At 39.1% G+C, this 23,843-nt stretch overlaps 1 protein-coding gene across 1 annotated transcript; it reads right to left on the bottom strand.

The window, feature by feature from the left end:
- Nucleotides 1-5,069: 5,069 nt before the first annotated feature.
- On the bottom strand, nt 5,070-23,543 carry snrpa1 (small nuclear ribonucleoprotein polypeptide A'). Its single transcript, XM_061875597.1, has 10 exons — nt 23,507-23,543; nt 18,166-18,348; nt 16,055-16,202; nt 13,652-13,730; nt 13,541-13,587; nt 13,366-13,468; nt 13,134-13,213; nt 12,886-12,961; nt 5,384-5,477; nt 5,070-5,274 (listed from the first exon to the last, which is right to left on the bottom strand). The coding sequence occupies exons 2-10, from the start codon at nt 18,245-18,247 to the stop codon at nt 5,147-5,149; spliced, it is 837 nt and encodes a 278-aa protein (XP_061731581.1). The 5' UTR covers nt 18,248-18,348; nt 23,507-23,543; the 3' UTR covers nt 5,070-5,146.
- Between the last annotated feature and the right edge of the window lie 300 nt (nt 23,544-23,843).

Here is a 23,843-nt window from a genome sequence, read left to right as displayed (position 1 = left end):
ATGACCGTGACCTTCCATCCCTCAGACGGCACTGTATCAAAAACCGACATCAATCTCTGAAGGATATCACCACATGGGCTCAGGAACACTTCAGAAAACCACTGTCACTAAATACAGTTTGTCGCTACATCTGTAAGTGCAAGTTAAAGCTCTACTATGTAAAGCTAAAGCCATTTATCAACAACATCCGGCTTCTCTGGGCCCGAGATCGTCTAAGATGGACTGATGCAAAGTGGAAAAGTGTCCTGTGGTCTGACGAGTCCACATTTAAAATTGTTTTTGGAAATATTCGACATCGTGTCATCTGGACCAAAGGGGAAGCGAACCATCCAGACTGTTATCGACGCAAAGTTCAAAAGCCAGCATGTATGATGGTATGGGGGTGTATTAGTGCCCAAGGCATGGGTAACTTACACATCTGTGAAGGCACCATTAATGCTGAAAGGTAGATACAGCTTTTGGAACAACATATGCTGCCATCTAAGCGCCGTCTTTTTCATGGACGCCCCTGCTTATTTCAGCAAGACAATGCCAAGCCACATTCAGCACGTAAAAAAAAGAGTGCGCGTACTTTCCTGGCCCGCCTGCAGTCCAGATCTGTCTCCCATCGAAAATGTGTGGCACATTATGAAGCGTAAAATAGGCTTGTTGAACGACTGAAGCTTTACATAAAACAAGAATGGTAAAGAATTCCACTTTCAAAGCTTCAACAATTAGTTTCCTCAGTTCCCAAACGTTTATCGAGTGTTGTTAAAAGAAAAGGTGATGTAACACAGTGGTGAACATGCCCTTTCCCAACTACTTTGGCACGTGTTGCAGCCATGAAATTCTAAGTTAATTATTTTTTGCCCCAAAAAAAACAAAGTTTATGAGTTTGAACATCAAATATATTGTCTTTGTAGTGAATTCAACTGGATATAAGTTTAAAAGGATTTGCAAATTCTTGTATTCTGTTTTTATTTACCTCTAACACAATTTCCCAACTCGTATGGAAACAGGGTTTGTATATGAAAATATGAAATGAATATTGCAATGTCCTCTCTGATTAGATGCTGGCCCACAATCCTGCTCATTATGTGTGATCACATGACGGGAGATTTCGTAACTCTAAAAGAGCCCGATGCCATCAAGCACATAAACCAGGAGAATCAACAATCAGGTTCAATCAAGATGACAAAATAAACCCCGCTTTGACCTGGGGACACGCCTTGCCCAAAGGCACTGTATCACACAGGGTTATTCCCCACAACGCTGCTCGCTCGTAATCCAAACAAATAACCCGCGAGCAGGGTGTGTACGCCATGATGGATGGACAACACTTCACAAACACTTCTATTGACTGGACTGTTGTCCCAAAATCATGACAGAGTACTTTTTTCCACAGGGGTGAAGAACAAAGACTCTTCAAAGACTAAGGTCAGGGACGGACAGACCCTCGAGGTTTGAACAGAATGTGTGTCCGGCACGCGGGCAACGTCCAATTTGATATGAAACGTATCGGAAATAGGGTCAAGAGTCTGTTCCAGAGTCAAACTGTGGCCATTAAACCCCTGTGTATAAAGTGCAGGCAATCTTTTAAGTGGGATTAATGTTAAAAAAATACTCACCAGTGATGATTATTGAAGAGGTAGACGTTCTAAGTGGATCATCTCACACCAAGTAAAGAGAATGTTAAATACTATCACAAGACTAAAAGATAGAAAGAAGCAAACATGTACTCACCATGAACTGATGGACATGCAGATTGTTAGATGATCCTGGGAGGAGAGTTTATTCACAATATCAATCACAGATTACTTTACCTACTGCGATGAGGTGGCGACTTGTCCAGGGTGTACCCCGCCTTCTGCCCGATTGTAGCTGAGATAGGCGCCAGCGCCCCCCGCCACCCCAAAAGTGAATAAGCGGTAGGAAATGGATGGATGGATTACTTTAGCTACTAGTCACTTTAGCCAAGTAGTACTGAGCAGCCAGGACTGCAACATGTACTACTTCCCTACATCCCCTTCAATTTATTGGTCTGTTATTGCCCCTTTTTACCTTTTGCCATCACTATATATATATATATATATATACATACATACACACACACACACTTGTATACAAAATATATATACATATAACGATGTGTAATGTATACACACATATAGCGAATTGTTATATTTATATAGCGCTTTTCTCAAGTGACTCAAAGCGCTTTACATAGTGACACCCGAAATCTAAGTTACATTTAAACCAGTGTGGGTGGCACTGGGAGCAGGTGGGTAAAGTGTCTTGCCCAAGGACACAACGACAGTAACAAGGATGGCACAAGCGGGAATCGAACCTGCATCCCTCAGGTTGCTGGCACGACGGCCACTCTACCAACCGAGCTACATACACATTCTTATATAAGCATACATATAACTTATACATATGTATGAACACAGGTATATGTATACATATAAACACACAACATACTGTATATATATCCATCTATTTTTCTACCGCTTGTCCTTTATCAGGGTTGTGGGGGGCTGGAGCCTATCCCAGCTGCACTCAGGGAGAAGGCGATGTACAGCATGGACAAGTTGCTATTTCAGTATATACACGTGTGTAAATATATATAAATCCTTTTGCACGTATTACTACATTGCATGGAGGCAATCAGCCTGTGGCATTACTGAGGTGTTATGGATGCCCAGGATGCTTCAACAGATGGAAGCATGTAGTGCTCTAAAATCTCTTGGTATAATATACATTGTATATATACTGTATATATACAGGACTGTCTCAGAAAATTTGAATATTGTGATGAAGTCCTTTATTTTCTGTAATGCAACTAAAAAACATGAACATGTCATACATTCTGGATTCATTACACATATTGTAAGGCTTTTATTATTTTAATATTGCTGATTATGGCAAACATGTTATCTCAAAAAATGTGAATATTTCCTCAGACCAAGTTAGAAAAAAGATTTATAACAGCAAAACAAAATCAAACTTTTGAAAATGTCAATTAATGCATTCAGTACTTGGTTGGGAATCCTTTTGCACGGACTACTGCATCAATGCGGCGTGGCATGGAGGCAATCGGCCTGTGGCATTGCTGAGGTGTTATGGATGTCCAGGATGTTTCAACAGATGGAAGCATGTAGTGCTCTAAAATCTCTTGGTACGCAGCTGCATTGACTCTGGACTTGATGAAACACAGTGGACCAACACTAGCAGCTGACATGGCTCCCCAAACCATTGCTGACTGTGGGAACTTCACACTGGATTTCGAACAACTTGGATTTTGCTCCTCTCCAGCCTTCCTCCAGACTCCAGAGCTTTGACTTTCAAATGAAATACAAAACTTGCTTTCGTCTGAAAACAGGACTCTGGACCACTCTGCAACTGTCCAGTGCTTCTTTTCCATAGCCCAAGTCAGACACTTCTTCCATAGTCTTGAGTTCAGGAGTGGCTTGACCATGGGAATATACAGCTATTGTAGCTGTATCTGTTGAAAAGCTCTATGGAGATGATAATTTCATTTTCCAGCATGATCTGGCACCTGTCCACAGTGACAAAAGCACCAGTAACTGGTGTACTGACCATGGCATTACTGTCCTCGATTGGCCTGTCAACTCCCCTGACCTAAACCCCATAGACAATTTGTGGGGTATTGTGAAGAAGAAGCTGAAAGACACCAGACCCAATAATGCAAATGAGCTGAAAGCCGCTATTGAAGCATCCTGGGCATCCATAACACCTCAGCAATGCCACAGGCCGATTGCCTCCATGCATCGCCGCATTGATGCAGTAATACATGCAAAAGGATTCCCAACCAAGTACTGAGTGCATTAATTGACATTTTCAAATGTTTGATTTTGTTTTGCTGTTATAAATCTTTTTTATTACCTGGTCTAAGGAAATATTCAATTTTTTTTTAAATAGGATTTTTGAGTTTTCTTAAGCTGTATGCCATAATCAGCAATATTAAAATAATAAAAGGCTTGCAATATTTCAGTTGATATGTAATGAATTCAGAATGTATGACATTTTTGTTTTTAGTTGCATTACAGAAAATAAAGGATTTTTTCACAACATTCTAATTTTCTGAGACAGTCCTGTATATACATGCATATATATATACATGTATATATATATATATATACATGTATATATATATAGGCAGCACTGTGAAGGAGGGGTTAGTGCGTCTGCCTCACAATACGAAGGTCCTGAGTAGTCCTGGGTTCAATCCCGGGCTCGGGATCTTTCTGCGTGGCTTCCTCCCACCTCCTAAGACAGGGGTCGGGAACCTTTTTGGCTGAGAGAGCCATACAAGCCAAATATTTTGAAAAGTATTTCCGTTAGAGCCTTATAATATTTTTTTTAAGACTGAATACAACTAAATGCGTGCATTTTTAAGTAAGACCAACATTTTTGGAGCATAGTAAGTATCTTATTCTTTTTAATAACATTGTTATTCTGAAGCTAACCAACAATAAATAAAATACAACTTACCATTAATGTGACTTCTTGAACAGGTGCGGTAGAAACCGGATGGATGGATTAAAATGCATGAGAATATTTTATCTATTGAACGTTATTTTTGACACTAATTACCAGCGGAATTATTCAGTACTTAGCGTGTTACGCAATGTCAGCTAATATTTATCTGAGAGCCAGGTGCAGTCATCAAAAGAGCCGCATCTGGCTCTAGAGCCATAGGTTCCCTACCCCTGTCCTAAGACATTCACCTGGGGATAGGTTGATTGGCAACACTAGATTGGCTGTGATGATGTGGCGACTTGTCCAGGGTGTACACCGCCTTCCACCCGATTGTAGCTGAGATAGGCACCAGCGACCCCCGCAACCCCTAAAGGGAATAAGCGGTAGAAAATAGATGGATGGATATATATATATAAACACACACACGGATATATATACATGCTACTGTGGCAGAATGCATTTTTTTAACACATTTGAATAATATTGAATATGCAGAACTTATGTACAAGTCAGTGATGCTAACAAGTAGCTTCTTAGCACAGTGTTGTTTTTAAGGTTCTGAATTTTGAGATGTCACACAGCAGCAGTACAAAGTAAAAAGAATTTTAATGTCATTTCACAAAATAAAAAGTCACATTTAACACAAACATGAACAGAAAGACTTTTACGAGCCGTTAACATGAGGCTCTTCTTCCATGTCTTCCATCTCCACAGTGGCCTCGCCCATCTGAGTGTCCATCGGGGGGACTTCACCTTCCGCCTCCTCTTCTTCTTCCTCCATGCCAGCAGCACCTGCGCCCAGGTAAAGGTGTCCATCGAGTTCACGCTCAGAATTACTCAAGCAGCTCTAATCTATCTATTATTATGCCTATTTAGCACGCCGTTGTGGACAAGGACTAACCTGGTCGGAGGTCCCGACCTGGGATCTGACCCGCCTGCAGCATTCCTTTCAAGCGCTCCACCTCGGCCAGCGAGGACGCGTTAGCGATGGCGTTCTGAAGAGGACAAACAAAAAGGCGGGTCAAGAGGGCCGACCAGTTCCAATAGACAAGTGGGTTAGAGCTAAGCTGCCTAGTGGCCAAGTGGCCACACTACAATTCAGCAAAGAGTCATGCAGTTACCAAAATTGATACCAAGTAGTAGCAATAAAAGAAAGAAAAGTCTGTATGCTGCATTCCTGATTGCCGGGAGGTCAGAAATAAATATTCTCATTTAAAATAGCTGATGTAGCAAAACACTCCATCGCCATGTCACGTTTCAAATAACACAAAACATTCATGTCAAGCATATTTTACTACTTTTTGGTCCTTTTAGCATCTTTGGGCACCACACAATTTGATTCTTGGGGGTAACGATTCAATTCAGAATCTATTCTTGTTTAAAAGTCCACACTTCCTGATCTTCAGGACTCCTCTTCCTCCCGTCCAGCAGATCGCAAAAAGCCACTGCCTGACCAGGGCTCAGAAAATCTGCAGAGACTCCTCCCACTCCCACCAAGGACTTTTTTCACTGTTGGACTCTAGAAAGAGGTTCCGCAGCCTCGGAAGTAGAACCTTCAGGTTCTGTAACAGCTTCTTCCCTCAGGCCGCAAGACTCTTGAACGCATCATAAAAATCCTCTCAATTCCCCCCAAAAATTGATTAACTCGCTAGAATATAAAAACCATATAACATATATCCATAAACGTGGATGCATATGCTAAAAGTACAATACATTTATCCGTACAGTAATCTTTTTATTTATATCTGCACCTTATTGCTTTTTTATCCTGCACTACCATGAGCTAATGCAACAAAATGTTGTTCTTATCTGTACTGCAAAGTTCAAATTTGAATGACAATAAAAAGGAAGTATGAGTCTAAGTCTAACATTGGGTGCCAGTTCTATAATTAACTAGATTCATCCATAAAATAAACAGCTGTGATTAATTTAAAAATGTCTATATTTCTTAAAAGAAACCTGGGTCTGTTTAATACAACTCTAAATAAAGATTTAATAAAGAAAAATACACATAAGGCAACAATTTTCTCACATAAATCTGGTTAGAAAATATGCATCAACGATACGATTTGCCTAAGTAGACGGACAGGACAGATTAAAAATAAATATATATTTTTTTTTTAATTGATTTTTTTTTTAATTGATAATCGTTACAATTAATCATAATTCATTCCAAAAAGTTTTTTTGACACCCCTAATTTTTGAGCATTAAAAGGATAGAACAGCCGTATTGGCCACTAGAGGTGACCAAAACAAATGCTGTTCAGTATAATGGCCACTGATTGGCTCAGCCTCAGCCAGCATTGCTATATTGGATTAAAAGCATGTACAGGTGACTAAAGAGTAGGGCTTGCTGCTTATGGCAAAGAGAATCATATCACAATTATTACCATTATTCATTCATTTGAAAAAAAGAAAAGTAGTAATTATTGTATCAGCAAAACTCAGCTTTAAATATAATTTAAAATAACCGGATATAAATTAGTACAGAATAAACAAGTAAAGAAAAACAAGAGTAAAAATAAATAAAAATAAAAATAGCAACTTGAAAAAAAATTAATTAGTTTTTCCATTTACACTTATTTTATCAACATAGATTGTATGCTTTTTATGTCATAAATACAATTTTAAAAAAAGTTTGTCAATTAAATAAAAAAATCTTAAGTCATTGGTGCAATGCATCTTTGGACAATTTAGACCAGGGGTGCCCACACTTTTTCTGCAGGCGAGCTACTTTTCAATTGACCAACTCGAGGGGATCTACCTCATTTATATATATCATTTATATTTATTTATTTATGAAAGAGACATTTTTGTAAACAAGTTAAATGTGTTTAATGATAATACAAGCATGTGTAACACATATAGATGTCTTTCTTTCACAAAGACAAGAATATAAGTTGGTGTATTACCTGATTCTGATGACTTGCATTGATTGGAATCAGACAGTAATGATGATAACGCCCACATTTTCAAATGGAGGAGAAAAAAAGTTGTCCTTTCTGTACAATACCACATGAAAGTGGTTGGTTTTTGGCATCTAATTCATCCAGCTTCCATACACTTTACAAGAAAAACATTGGCGGCAAATTCCGTAGCTTGCTTGATTGACATTCACGGCACCCGAGGGTCTTGTGAGATGACGCTGGCTGCTGCCAGTTCATTATTATGAAAAAATGACAGAGGAAGGCGAGAAACACTTTTTATTTCAACAGACTTTCGCGCCGTCCCTTCCGTCAAAACTCTAAAGGCCGACTGCGCATTTCCTATCTTCACAATAAAAGCCCTGCTTCATGCTGCCTGCGCTAACAAAATAAGAGTCTCGGAAAGCTGGCGTGCACAAGTGATGTGCACGCCAGCTTTCTGAGGGATCGCTTGTGCACGCCAGTTTTCCGAGACTCTGTATTTAGTTAGCGCAGGCAGCATGAAGCAGGGCTTTTATTGTGAAGATAGGAAATGTGCAGTCGGCCTTTAGAGTTTTGACGGAAGGTACGGCGCGAGAGTCTGTTGAAATAAAAAGTGTTTCTCGCCTTCCTCTCGGTCATATTTTCATAATAATGATCTTGCAGCAGCCAGCGTCATCTCACAAGACCCTCCGGTACCGTGAATGTCATTTAAGTGACGTCTTGGTGAAGATTGATGATCAATAATTTTTAGGTCTATTTTTTTTAAAAGCCTGGCTCGAGATCGACTGACACACCCCCTGCGGTCGACTGGTAGCTCGCGATCGACGTAATGGGCACCCCTGATTTAGACCAATATTTTAAGATGAAGCACAATCATTTTATAAGCCTCTCTCTTCTCAATGACATCATTTCATTCACATTCATGGCAATTTATGTGATATACTGTGGATTTTGTGACTATGTCTGCTGTTAAGTTAACAATTAAATCATGTTTTTTTTGTTAAATTGAGTGATTACTGATTAGGGACACGAGCGCAGCGTCAAAAAGTAGCAACCTCAAGGAGCCAAAACTTCTGGAAGAGGTGGTCTCTTTTCACTCATAAGCTCACTCAGCCGTTAGGTCAGAAAATTTGCATGCACGTCGCGCAGACCGTTAATTGTTTTCCCAGATTAGAATATTTTTATGAGTGTGAGACAAAAATCGAAATAAAAATGTGATTAAAAGTCCAGCCCTACAAAAGGCTGTTATTTAATGTCTGAAAGGGATCTCGTAATGTTGAAAGACTTATTTAAAAATGTCATAAACATGTTTCAGCTATTATAATGATTTCCACTTCACGGTTAATCATTATTCGTGGTCACGTCCAGACCTAATTAACAGCGAAAAATTAAGACAATAGCGCACGTACCGATACTACAGGACGGTCTCAGAAAATTAGAATATTGTGATAAAGTCCTTTATTTTCCGTAATGCAACTAAAAACATGAAAATGTCTTACATTCTGGATTCATTACACATCAACTGAAATATTACAAGCATTTTATTACTTTAATATTGCTGATTATGGCATACAGCATGCTGGAAAATTAAATCCTCATCTCCATAGAGCTTTTCAACAGATACAGCTTCAATAGCCGTACTCCCATGGTCAAGCCACTCCTGAACTCTAGACAACGGAAGTTACCTCAGTCAGGATTGGTTTGGGGAGCCATGTCAGCTGCTGGTTTTGGTCCACTGTGTTTCATCAAGTCCAGAGTCAATGCAGCTGTGTACATGCTTCCATTTGTTGTAAAGCTCTATGGAGATGATGATTTCATTTTCTAGCATGATCTGGCACCTGCTCACAGTGCCAAAACCAACAGTAACTGGTGTACTGACCATGGCATTACTGTCCTCGATTGGCCTGCCAACTCTCCTGACCTAAACCCCATAGAGAATTTGTGGGGTATTGTGAAGAAGAAGCTGAAAGACACCAGACCCAATAATGCAAATGAGCTGAAGGCCGCTATTGAAGCATCCTGGGCATCCATAACACCTCAGCAATGCCACAGGCCGATTGCCTCCATGCCACGCCGCATTGATGCAGTAATCCGTGCAAAAGGATTCCCAACCAAGTACTGAGTGCATTAATTGACATTTTCAAATGTTTGAATTTGTTTTGCTGTTATAAATCTTTTTTTTTTTTAACTTGGTCTGAGTAAATATTGTAATTTTTTGAGATAGGATTTTTGAGTTTTCTTAAGCTGTATGCCATAATCAGCAATATTAAAATAATAAAAGGCTTGCAATATTTCAGTTGATGTGTAATGAATCCGGAATGTATGGCATTTTCATGTTTTTAGTTGCATTACGGAAAATAAAGGACTTTATCACAATATTCTAATTCTCTGAGACAGTCCTGTATATATATATATATATATATATATATATATATATAGTACAAAAACTATTTATAAAGGACTGGCCAACCTTTTTGCACTGCATACTGAAAAAATACAGGATGCCGGGTGTCACTTTGATATCTACAAACTAAATCCTAGTGTATCGCTGTTAATTGTTTGAGTCTGTGTGGGAAATAAAGGACTAGGCTATAACATAATAAATATGGCTATAGACACGTACCGTAGTTTTCCGATTATAAGTCGCACCGGTCAAAAATGCATAGTAAAGAAGGAAAAAAAAACATATAAATTGCACTCGAGCAGACCTGGGCAAATTAAGGCCCGGGGGCCACATGCTTTTCAATCTGGCCCGCCGGACATCCCCAAATATTTTTTTTAGATCTTTAAGAGGAAAACTGTAACCACCATTATGATGTGCAGTGATGTTTTCAAACGACCGTAAGTCTTGAACTATACAAAGTATTTTAATGGTTGGAATCTGCACTTTTGCATGATATACTAGTTACTACGGTCATCTAGTTAGTTACTATAGTAATGGAAGTCACAGCAGCTCAGACGAGGCACCAAGCAGTGTGGGTGGGGAGTGTTTCCACAGAGTGTTTCCAGAGCGGCCAGCCTGAAATGTGGGTGTCAGGGACAGATGCGGAAGGATATTTTTACAACAAAGTTAAAGCTTAGTGATATATCACATACATCAGATTGTAGGTGGGTTTATTTTCTATGCACTCATATTTCGCGGTTTGTTGAATTTTTGTTTCGTTTCACTTGACTGTAAAATATGTCGATCAAGAGGGGGTGTGACGTTCATATGTTGTCAATATTCAGGGTTTTATCGTTTGTAGTTAATATTGTAAATCCCACATTCTTTATTTTCATGTACATTCTGGGTGTCTTATTCAGTTAAATTTTTTTAAATTCCATTTAGTTTTTTAAGCCAGTCTGTCATAACGTTTTTAGCATTCAATCAGACATTATTGTGAGGTTTCGGAAGAGTGTTACTAAAAATACAAATACCAGCCCCCAGACACATTTTCTCCTCTAAATTTGGCCCCCGAGTCAGAATAATTGCCCAGGCCTGCACTAGAGTATAAGTCGCATTTTTGGGGGAAATGTATTTGATAAAACCCAACACCAAGAATAAACATTTGAAAGGCAATTTAAAATTAAATAAAGAATAGTGAACAACAGGCTGAATAAGTGTACGTTATATGACGCATAAATAACCAACTGAGAAGGTGCCTGGTATGTTAACGTAACATATTATGGTAAGAGTCATTCAAATAACTATAACATATACAACATGTTATACGTTTACCTAACAATCTGTCACTTCTAATTGATAAATCCCATGAAATCTTCTTCCTCTGTGTCGCTTTTAAACAACTCTGCCAACTCCAAAAGTAGACAATGCGCCGCTTCCTCTTCTATCGGTACGCCTAGTCTCTTACGTGAATTAGATAAATAATATTATTTGATATTTTACGGTAATGTGTTAATATTTTCACACGAGTCACTTCAGATTATGAATCGCACCCCCCGACCAAACTATGAAAAAAAACAGAAAAACAGCGATTTATAGTCCGAAAAATACGGTAATCTATGTCAAATTATATTTTCAATAACTTTGTTTTTTTTTTGTCGAAAAAAAGTGGAAGTTGCTAAGCAACGGTGGTTGCATGATCAAAGGCACTCAGTTAGCGTGGAAACACCGACAGCCAATTGAGTGACAGTATAAATGATCAATTTTGGACGTGCCATCTTGTTGTCTCGCGGCTGATTCTTTGCATGGAGTTAGAAAAAGTAAAAATGAGTGTTGCAGAAAGCCAAGAAATTGTGGATAAAACACAAAAAGTACGCTCCATTGTATGGCAGTTTAAAAAAATGTTTTCTTTTTAAACAGACCATAGTCATTACAATGTGGTTTGTAAATAATGCAAGGCGCTCATCCCCACCAAGACTGGTAGTACCACACCACCTTACCCCCCTCACCCTTTAGAGCAGACCTAGGTAGATTAAGGCCTTGGGGCCACATGCGGCCCGTTGAGCTTTTCAATCTGGCCCGCTGGACAATCCCAAATAATTTTTTTTAGATCTTTAAGATAGAAAGGGTAGCTGCCATTATGATGTGCAGTGATGTTCTCAAATGACTGTAAGTCTTGAACTGTTCAAAGTATTTCAAAGGTTGGAATCTGCGCTTATGAATGATATACCAGTTACTATGGTCATCTAATAAATTACTATGGTAATGAAAGTCACAGCAGCTCAGACGAGGCACCAAGCAGTGTGGGTGGGGAGCGTTTCCACGGACGCGGAAGGAGATTTTCACAACAAAGTTTTAAAGCTTAGTAACGTATCAGATGTATCAGATTGTAGGTGGGTTTATTTTGTACCCTTCGTGTTCATATTACACTGTTAATTGCGTTTCACTTGATCGTATTATGTGTCGATCGAAAGGGGGTGTGACGGTCATATGTTGTCAATATTCAGCGTTTTATCCTTCATAGAAAAATGCAAAATTCCATTACGTTTTTTAAGGCGGTCTGTCATAATGTTTTTAGCATTCACTCAGACATTATTGTGAAGTTTTGTATTAGTGTTCATAAAACGGCCCCAGACACATTTTTTTCTCTAAATGTGGCCCCCCCGAGTCAAAATAATTGCCCAGGCCTGCTTTAGAGCACAGCAGTCACTTGCTGGCATCAAACCTGCAGAAAATAGTTCTTCTCAGGTTTCTCTCTATGTTTACATTTTCGCTATTCGCACTATTTTGTTATTTTATTACGCATTGCTTACATATTCTTTATCTTTGCACCTTCATTTAAATAGGTTATTATTAAGTGTTCAATGTGATTTTAAAATTGAGGTAATATTGAATGAGTGTTTTCCATGCTTGTGTTGACACTTCATTTCCACCTTGATGACAGAGGGGATTATAATCAGAGAAAGGTTATATAATAAACAAAAATGTTTACATTTAAAATGTTTATCTCCTGGTCCTAAAAAATATAAATAATAATCGATACGGACTGATATAAACACTTATATTGTGATACAGTCTGCTTTTAGTATAATATTCCGTGTAGTCTGTTCGAACCTTGATGGCTTCCACGTCAGCTTGCGACGGCCCCGCCCTCTTCATCTCCAGCTGTGCCGCCATGCCCGGCGTGAACCTGCGGGGAAACAAGCAAGGTTAGAACACGTGCACAAGCGTTAGCTCCTCTGACCTTTGAACCCGTGTAGTATCTTTTCTTGGGTTAAATACACTGATACGTCTCAGACGGCAGTCCCGATCAACACCGGCGGCCTGAAGGGTCTGCCGCCCATCGCCAATATTCGTCTTACGTTTTGGTTTGCTTGGCAATATCCTTTGCCAGCTGAGCACCGCGTTTGCCTTTGAACATTTTCTCCGCCTCCTGGCGTTCCTGCGACCACAAGCACACGGTTAAAGACAAAATCGCCATCGTTTCAAAAGCCTGGGGACACGAGGGACCATCTGGTCCTTCTTGACAGAGAACAAAGCCGCCCCTAATGGCGACAAGGACACAACGATCACCCCCACACCGCTCGCACTCACTTTAAGTTTGACCTTCTGAAAATCGAGCACTCGGATCTGTGGCATTTTGTTGATGACGTAGAGCCTGTAGTGCTTTTTGTTGGTCACTGGGTTCCTCAACAAGCTGCAACAACAACAAAATGAGTGTGAGCAGCGTAGACAGGTGCTTCAAGAGGACCACTAAGGAGGTCTTAACCTGAGGAGGGACAACGTCTTCACTGTGGTCAGCGGTTCCAAGTCCCCCTGGACCACAACAACAATCAACATATTCATTCATCTTCGGATTTTTATTCTTGTTGAAACTCACCAGCTCCTGGATGCTGTTGTTGGTCAGGATGAGCTCACGGAGATTGGGAAGACACTGCTCCAAGTTCTCTCCTATACGACTGCACACACCACAAAAATAACTAACCACACACCATCACACACGGTATCGGCCTTTATCTAAACCAGGGGTCTCAAACGTACGGCCCGAGGGCCGGTTCAGGCCTGCGAACAGGTTTTATCCAGCCCGCGGGATGAGTTTGTTAAGTATAAAAATTTACCAGAAATTTAAAAAATTATAGAAACTGCTGTTCTAAATGTGTCCACTGGATGTCGCAATAGCAATTACCGTATTTTTCGGATTAAAAAATCGCTCCGGAGTACACGTCGCACCGGCCGAAAATGCATAATAAAGAAGGAAAAAAAACATATACGTCGTACTGGAGTATAAGTCGCATTTTTGGGAGAAATTTATTTGATAAAATGCAACACCAAGAGTAGAGATTTGGAAGGAAATTTAAAATAAATAAAGAATAGTGAACAACAGGCTGAATAAGTGTACGTTATATGACGCATAAATAACCAACTGAGAAGGTGCCTGGTATGTTAACGTAACATATTATGGTAAAAGTCATTCAAATAACTATAACATATAGAACATGCTATATGTTTACTAAAAAATCTGTCACTCCTAATCGATAAATCCCATGAAATGTTCTTCCTCGATGTCGCTTCTAAACAACTCTGCCAACTCCAAAGATATGCGCCGCTTCCACTTGTCGTTTTCTGCTGCATATTTCACTACGTCCAGCTTGTAATCTGCAGTACATGATTTCCTTTTCCTTCTCAGTTTTTATAAGTTACCGCCAACGTTGATATTATCCAATTTAATAGCTTAAGCAGTAGCATATAGCAGTTAGCATTCCATGACCCACAATGCACTTCTGCCATGACCCTCACCCGCTGAATTCTTATTGGTTGACGTGTGTGTGACGATTGCTGACAATTTCTTTGTCTCTTCCGCGAATTAGATAAATAATATTATTTGATATTGTGTAATCTGCAGTACATGATTTCCTTTTTGGTCCAATTTTTGTTCAGCCCTTCTCAGTTTTTATAAGTTACCGCCAACGAGGAAATTATCGATTTTAATAGCTACGGCAATAGCATATAGCAGTTAGCATTCCATGACCCACAATGCACTTCTGCCATGACCCTCCCCCGCCGAATTCTTATTGGTTGACGTGTATGTGACGATTGCTGACAATTTCTTCGTCTCTTCCGCGAATGAGATAAATAATTTTATTTGATATGTTACGGTAATGTGATAATTTCACATTACCGTAAATCTAAATAATTTTTTAATTTAAATAATTTCACACATAAGTCGCACCGGAGTATATGTCGCACCCCAGCCAATCTATGAAAAACACTGCGACTGTAAGTTTGAAAAGTACGGTATTTGTATCTTTGTAGATGATGCTACAAGTTAGTGGGCGGCCGAGTGGAGTCGGCTCTCTTGGTTGCTTTGTTGGGTCTGCTCCTGTCTCTGGCCATGCTCCCTCCACCCCAGCAGACGATGGAGTGGAACACCGCAGAGGCCCCCACAGTGTATTTGTTTCTTTTACTTTTTATTCATAGCTGTATGTAGAAGTGGATGGTTGGTTGCATCAGCTCTGCTGTGTTAATGTCCTTCGATGTTTCCCTCTTACAGACATGTATCTCACCTTTTTTTGTAAGGGGCGTCAGAAGTTGGAGTGAAGTGAGTTATATTTATAGAGCACTTTTCTCTAGTGATTCAAAGCGCTTTGACATAGTGAAACCCATATCCAAGTTACACTTAAACCAGTGTGTGTGACACTGGGAGCAGGGGTGTAAAATCCAAGGAGACAAGGGCAGTGACTAAGATGGCTGAAGCGGGGATCGAACCTGGAACCCTCAAGTTGCTGGCAAAGCCACTCCACCAATCGAGCTATTCCGCCCCAAGTTGGCAGACCCGTCAGCGATCCTGTTCTGTCTCCCTGTAATATTTGTCTGATCTTGAATGGGAATGTGCTGAAAATCTAAATTTCCCCTCTGGGATTAATAAAGTATTTCTGAATCGCGACCCCGAAAGGGAATAAGCGGTAGAAAATGGATGGATGGATGAATCTGATAGGTAGCATCATCGGGCCTTGATTTTGACACTACTGACTAATGGTCTCATTCAACTGTTAGGATTGGATTTTTATCATTTCTTATGAGAAAAATCTGTTTTGTTTTTCACTGATCCTTTGGAATGGTTTAATGACGAAATATGTGTGTTTGTAATCGAATGTGTTTGTACAAGTAGCAATATATCAATGATCACATGATCCCGGTATGGGGACGTTATTCGTAACGTATTTCAACAAGGTGGCATCACGTTACTCGGTGACTCTTTCACCCTAAGTGTGAACAAACTCACCAGATCCTGTTGTTGTTCATGAGCAGCGTTTTTAGTCTTTTGAGAAGAGGGAAGCCGTCCAATTTCCGCACCTCATTGTCTGAGAAGTCAACCGTGTCAAACTGGTCCAGAGTAGCGCCCAGATTTTCCAGAACTGGGATTTTATAACCTACAGCACAACAAACACGCAGTAAAATTAAAGACAACTTTTTAAAAGAAAACAAAAAAAACAGTAAGACAATTTTCTGTTCATATACACTTTCATAAATGAGGACACATTCCATCACAGTTGTAAATGAATTAGTTGTAACAACATCAGCGGTCCTCTCCAAGGTTTCTCATTGTCATCCCACTGGGTATAGTTTTTCCTTGCCCTGATGTGGGATCCGAACCGAGGGTGTTGTTGTGGCTTAATCAGCCCTATAAGACACTTTTGATTTAGGGCTCTATAAATAAACATTGATTGATTGATCGAAAGCCAGAAAAAGCCTACTACTAGCAAAAATAAGTACAAAACAAAAGTCTAAGGAGAGCTCAATTGCAAAGGCAAAAGGCCAGCGGCTGCCACTAATTCAACGTTATGGTGAGTTTTTTCAATCAATCAATCAATCAATGTTTATTTATATAGCGCTAAATCACAAGTGTCTCAAAGGGCTGCACAAACCACAACGACATCCTTGGTATAGAGCCCAATTAAAGCCCTACTGAAACCCACTACTACCCACCACGCAGTCTGATAGTTTATACATCAAAGATGAAATATTAACATTGCAACACATGCCAATACGGCCTTTTTAGTTGACTAAATTACAATTTAAAATTTCCCGGGAGTTTCGTCTTGGAAACGTCGTGTAATGATGACGTGTACGCAAGACGTCACGGGTTTTTAGGAAGTATGAGCGCTGCGCACACACACAGCTAAAAGTCGTCTGCTTTAACGGCATAATTACACAGTATTTTGGACATCTGTGTTGCTGAATCTTTTGCAATTTGTTCAATTAATATTGGAGAAGTCACAGTAGAAAGATGGAGTTTGGAAGCTTTAGCCTTTAGCCACACAAACACGGTAATTCCTTGTTTAAAATTCCTGGAGGTGAAACTTTCCTATGGATCAGAGCGTGGTCAAGCGAACATGGATCCTACCGAATGTCAACCAGCAGGTTTCGGTGAGAAAATTGTGGTTAAAAAGTGGCCTCTTACCGGATATCAGCTGAGCTTGTGCTGTCCGTACAGCTGCCGTCGACTCCCCTTAGACACTGCGCGTCAACACACCCGTGGAGACACCCTTCCGACCATCAGGTAATATTAAACTCACTAAAACACTAGCAACACAATAGAAAGATAAGGGATTCCCAAAAGTTTATCCTAGTAAATGTCTCTAAAAACATCGGAATACGTCCCAAAGCAATCGCGTTTTTTTTTAAACTTTTTTTTTCCTAGTCCGTCGCTATCAATATCCTCAAACACGAATCTTACATCCTCGCTCAAATTAATGGGGTAATTGTCCTTTTCTCGGTCCGAATAGCACTTTTTGTTGGAGGCTCCCATTAAAAACAATGTGAGGAGCCCCCACACGTGTGAGGTCACCGTCTGCGACTTCCGGTAGAGGCAGGGCTTTTCTCTTAGCACCGAAAGTTGCGAACTTTATCGTGGATGTTTTCTACTAAATCCTTTCAGCAAAAATATGGCAATATCGCGATATGATCGAGTATGAAACAAACAATGGCTATCACCGTTTAAATAAGAAAATCTCATTTCAGTAGGCCTTTAAGGGCACGGAAAAACTCACACCCAGCGGGACGTCAGTGATGCACTTATTTTTCTATACATGTATTTACCCGCCGCACGTGGAAAATAATGCCTTCATTAAAAACGGTCCCTTGGGGACAAGCGGTAGGAAATGGATGGATGGAATTAGTAAATATCCAAAAGCAGCAAAAGCCATGCTAACTTACAAGCTAGCTAGATTCGGCAAATGGCGGCTGATTATTTTAAGACTTTTAAGAAATTCACACTGCATATTTGATCGAGCAACCATACAGACACATGGTGTGAGCGTAAAACAAGAAGTTGGACATATATAATGGCAGCGGCGTGTAAAAAGTGAAGTTACCACGTCGTGCTAACATTACCTCGCAGGTCCAGCTCTCTGTCTCTCACAGGGTTGGTGTACTGAGCAGCCTGCTCGATTAACTCCGCAGATAACTTCACCATTTCACCTCGGGCGTTGAGAAAAACACTTTACACGTTGAAAATTACTCTTTTTGTCTTGGAACTTTTCACAAAAATGGACAAGCGCCTTCACGTTGTAACCCTTCTTCTTCTTCTTCTTTTGTTTTTATGGCGGTTGGCAAGCAACCTTCTGGTGTGCATTACCGCCACCTACTGTAATGGAGTGTGGACCGAGGTGGATCCCTACTCTATATTCTTTTACTTAACCCAGTGTTTTTTAAATATGTGTATATTGCTTTATATCCTATGTTTTCTGAATGCAATCCTAATATATCTCCCACTTCTAACCTAATATTTTCTTTTGCTAACTTATTTTCCAGTATTTCTCTTTCTCTATTATATTTCCTACATTGTATTAAGACATGGTCAACATTTTCTATCTGGTGGCAAAAATCACACAGCCCTGTAGTATGTTTGCCTATCAATTTTAGTGAACTATTTAGATATGTATGCCCTAATCTCATTCTAGTCATAATGTCTTCTTCCTTCCTATTTCTACCCCCTCCTCTCATTACACCTACTTTCCTCTGGACTTTGTAAAACTCTCTACCTTTTGTTTCCTTATTCCAATTATCCTGCCACTTTTTATTGTGTTCTATCTTAATTATGCTCTTCACTTCTTCTTTACTGTGCTTAATCTCCATGTTTACTTCTGTTTTAGTGGTTGCTTGTTTTGCGTATCTATCAGCTAACTCATTTCCCTCAACTCCTACATGAGCAGGAACCCAGAGAAATGTTACCACACCTCCCGCTTTATTTATTCTGTAGATTGCCTGAACTATTTCATAAACTATATCTAGTCTTGTTTCTGATGTTATGTTTTTTATGCTCGTCAATGCACTGCTGGAGTCCGAGCACACGACTACTTTCCTAGCTTTGTTTTCCTCTATCCAGTTAACTGCCATATAAATTGCTACCAATTCCCCCGTAAAAACAGATAGTTTATCACTAATTCTTTTATTCAACACTATATTTCTCTGTGGGATAACTGCAGCAGCTCCTACTTTACTATTTATAGTTTTTGATGCATCTGTGTATATCATAATATTATCAAAAAACATTTCCTCAATCCGTTGTTCTATTTGGTAACTATTTAAATGTCTATTCTTCTGTAACTGCATGTCTACCTTTGGGTTTTCATACATCCACGGTGGTATTGCAGGAATTGGTACTGTAGGGCTCACTTTAATATTGTCAATTTGTGTTTTTTTACATATATCTCCTATTATCCACCCAAAACTATTCATTTTTTTCTTCCCTTTTTCTTGGCAATTTATTAGCACTTGACGGGTTGGATGTCCTTGCTTGGATCCTTTTAAGTTTGCCCAATAAACTGCTGAGAGTTGATCTCTCCTCATGTCCAAAGGTTTTTCATTCATTTCTACTTGTAATGCTGCCACTGGAGTAGATTTAGTAGCTCCACAACATAATCTTAACGCCTGCGACTGGATCCGGTCTATTTTCCCAAGTAGTGTTTTTGAAGCAGATCGATAAATAATGCATCCGTAGTCGATAACAGACCGAATTAAAGTGATATATATTGTTTTCAATGTCAACCTATCAGCCCCCCAATCTTTACCCCTCAAAGCCCTCATTATATTTAACACCTTTTTACTTTTCTCCATTATCTTGCTGATGTGGGTTGACCAGTTAATATTTTTATCAAACCATATTCCTAAATATTTAAAAACTTGTACCTCTTCTATGTTTTCTCCATAGAGTTTTATTTGGAGCTTGTTTTGTATTTTCCTCTTCGTAAAATGTATGACTTTTGTCTTTCCAACAGAGAATCTTAAACCCCAAGCCGTCCCCCAGTCTTGAACATTATTTACCGCTTTTTGAATCTTCTTTTCTATATAATTTGTATTTCTACCTCTCTTCCACATCACTCCATCATCAGCAAACAATGCCACCTCCACTAACCCTTCCACTTCACTAAAAACTTCATTTATCATGATGGAAAATAGTACTGGACTTATTATACTCCCTTGTGGGGTCCCATTTTCCACTTTGTATTCTCTACTATATTCATTTTCTATTTTTACTAATAATGTTCTACTTGTTAAAAAGTCTTTTATCCATCTGTACATTCTTCCTCTAATCCCAATCCTATTTAGTTTCATCAGCAACCCCTGTTTCCACAACATATCATACGCTTTCTCTATGTCAAAAAATACCGCAATTATACTTTCTTTATTTATTTGTCCCTTTCTAATTTCCTCTTCCAGCTGCACTGCTGGGTCATTTGTGCTTCTTGCTTTGCGAAAACCACTTTGGTAGTTTTTTATAATTTCTTTTGACTCTAAATAATATATTAATCTTTCATTAATCATTTTTTCCATTACTTTGCCCAAATTTGAGGTCAATGCAATCGGCCTATAATTTCCTGCCTCTTCCGGATCTTTCCCTGGCTTGCATATTGGAATTATTACAGCTGTTTTCCACTCATCTGGTAATTTTCCTTCTTCATATATCCTATTATATAATTTCAAGACCACTTCTTTGCCGATGCTACCTAAATTTTTGATCATTTGATAACTCACCAGGTCTTTCCCTGCCGTCGTATTTTTAACTTTTTTTAAAATTCGAACCATTTCATCCAAAGAAAATGTCATATCCACAGTGTTGATAAAACTATTATCGTTGTCTTCCTTCATTTCCTCAATATTTACACTAATTGTTTCTTCTCTCTTTTGTTTTTCTACATTTTTCAAATTATCATTACTGTGCACTTTAACAAAGGTTTTTGCTAAAAGTTCTGCTTTTTCTTTATTTCCTACCACACTCCGCATTCCATCTTTCATCACATGATTTTTATGTTCTTTTCTGAGCCCTGACATTCTCTTGATCATTCCCCACACCTGGCTTAAAGGAGTAGTTCTATTTAGTGTTTCACAAAAAGTTCTCCAATGGTGTTTTCTTGTTTTTTTAATAACATACCTTACTCTAGCTTGATGCCTTTTATACTGGATCATGTCTTGGAAATTATGTGTTCTTCTCAATATTCTAAATGCTCTATTCCGTTCTTGTATTGCATCTGTGCACTCTTGTGTCCACCACGGCACTATCTTCCTTCTTCTCCCTATACTATTCCTTGGTATGCTCTGTTCGGCTGCTTCTATTATGCACTTTGTAATATCTGTATTTAATTGTTCAATATCTTGATTTATATCTACTTCCTTTAAAGTTATGTCGGTAATTTCCCTAAATTTCTCCCAGTCACCATGATTATACTTCCATCTTCCTTCTATCCTAGTGCTTTCTGTCCTATGATTTATGTTTATGTGAATGACGATTGGATAGTGATCACTTCCCATTGTGCTGTATTTATTTACTTCCCACTCCACCTTTCCTGCTAACCCTTGTGACACTAGTGTTAAATCTATTGCTGTTTCTTTACCCGTGACGACATCTAACCTTGTTCCCGACCCATCATTCACACACACCAGTTCTTTTTCCTCCAAAAGTGCTTCCAATGTATCCCCATTCCAGTCATCCCTTTCACCCCACATTGTGCTATGTGCATTAAAGTCACCACACCAAATAATATTGCCACTCCAGTGCTCCATTATTGTTTCTAGTTGGTGAATTTCTAATTTCTTGCATGGATTATAGAAGTTTAGTACTTTGTATCTTTCTTTATTATTCCATACTTCTACTCCTACTATCTCTAGTTCTTGTTTTACTTTTAATATTGAATAATGCATGTCTTCCTTAATAAATATGGCACATCCTCCTCCTTGCCCATCATTCCTATCTTTACGTATCGTTATATATCCTTTTATTATAAAGTTTAATTTTGGCTTCAGCCATGTTTCTTGAATACATATTATATGTGGTTTATTTTTCATATTATTAATATATCCCTTTAATTCCTGTCCGTTTGCTATCAGACTTCTGGCATTCCACTGAACAATTAACATGGCGTTGGATTGTGGTAACATGACTCGGTCTCGTCTACTCTCTGTAGCTCACCTTGCACCTGTTCCCAGGATAATTCTTTTAAATTTAAAAACTTTGCTGCTGCTTTGACAATTATTTTGATTTTCTCAGTCTTGTTTCTAGCCTGTTCTGTACAATTTATTACATAAGCCAGGAATACAACTAGTTTATCCATGGAAATTCCTGTATTTGCTGCCTCTTGTTTTTTATTTCTTGAACTATTTTCACTTCTGCCCTGTTCTGCACTTTCTTGATTTCTTATTTTAACTGCCTCTGCATAAGTAATATTTCGTTCAACTCTGATTTGCTGTACTTCTGTTGCCTGTTTTCTTATGATGCAGCCCCCATACGCTGCTGTGTGATTCCCGCCACAATTACAACACTTGACCTGTTCATTTTCTCCACATTGTCCATATTCATGCTCCCCTCCACACCTTCCACATCTCATTTTAGCATGACACACACTACTATGTGCCCATAGCGTTGGCACTTGAAACAACGTACTGGGGGTGGCACGTAAGCTCTAACATAGAAGCTTAGATACCCAATCATGATTCTCTCTGGTAGGACCTCCTCTGCAAATTGCACTAGCACGGATTCGCTCTCAGTCTTTTCACCGTTCCTAAATGCCATCAATCTTTTCATCGTAGTGACAGTTCCTCCTTTTATTTCTCTTTTCAGATCATCTAAATTTTCTCCTCTTGGGATTCCTGTCACGACTCCTCTTGCCCCCTTCCGTTCTCCCACTTCGATTTTTTCCTTTATTATTTTGTTGCACAGTTTTTGCAATCGCATTGCTTTGTTCTTTTGCTCTCCATTTTTGCATTTAATCAACAGCCGTCCGTCCCTGAGCACCTTCGCTATCTCCACCTCTCCAATGTCCTTCTTTAATCCCTTAACCAGAGTCATCAAACTAATGTCATTCATATCTTGGTTTGATTTAAATGTATAAATTATCTTATATTCATCCATCATAACCCTTTTCCTCTTATCAACCTCTTCATCGTCTTCATGCACTCTTTTAGTACTCGCCTTTCCTTCACTCCCTCCTCTCCCCTTCTTTCCTCTCTCCCCTCTAGTCCTATCCATTTCCATACTATCCTCATACATCCCGTCACTATCCCCTTCCATCTCGATCCAGTCACAAAACAGCTTATGCTCAACCGCCAAAACAGATTTAGATACTCTCGCCGCCGCCAAATTCACTCCAAATGTTTGGTAGTTCCGCCTGGTCTCCTTCCGTGTCGGACCTACCTTCCGCCTGCTCTGACACTTCCGCTTCCTCTCACGTTGTAACCCGGAAAGTGTTACCGCTTTTTTGATACTTCCGGTTCACCGTTCGATAACATTAATATTACTGCGCTTTTTTTTTATAGTGTTATACTTAAGTTACTATACTATAGTATAATGTTATAAAGGGCTTAATCGGACGAATAAATAAATTGATCTTTCAATAATTACTTAAATGTGTCATTAATTCATTATAATCGTACATGAATACATGCATGTGCTATAAAATGTGTCATTAATGTGCTATAAAATGTGTCATTAATAAAAATGTTACTGAATTATTCAATAATTTAATTAATTATTTCACATTGGAGGTTAAGAAAAACACTTTACTCTTTGAAAAATA

The sequence above is a fragment of the Nerophis ophidion genome, linkage group LG02 (assembly GCF_033978795.1).
Source record: "Nerophis ophidion isolate RoL-2023_Sa linkage group LG02, RoL_Noph_v1.0, whole genome shotgun sequence".
NCBI classification, from domain to species: domain Eukaryota; kingdom Metazoa; phylum Chordata; class Actinopteri; order Syngnathiformes; family Syngnathidae; genus Nerophis; species Nerophis ophidion.
This window is presented reverse-complemented; position numbering and strand designations above follow the sequence as displayed.

Coding starts and splice junctions, on each gene's coding strand:
- snrpa1 (XM_061875597.1), bottom strand. CDS start 18,247: ATGGTGAAGTTATCTGCGGAGTTAATCGAGCAGGCTGCTCAGTACACC. Junction 13,469..13,540: donor AAGACGTTGTCCCTCCTCAG/GTTAAGACCTCC, acceptor TTGTTGTTGCAG/CTTGTTGAGGAACCCAGTGA. Junction 5,275..5,383: donor AGGTCGGGACCTCCGACCAG/GTTAGTCCTTGT, acceptor ACCTGGGCGCAG/GTGCTGCTGGCATGGAGGAA.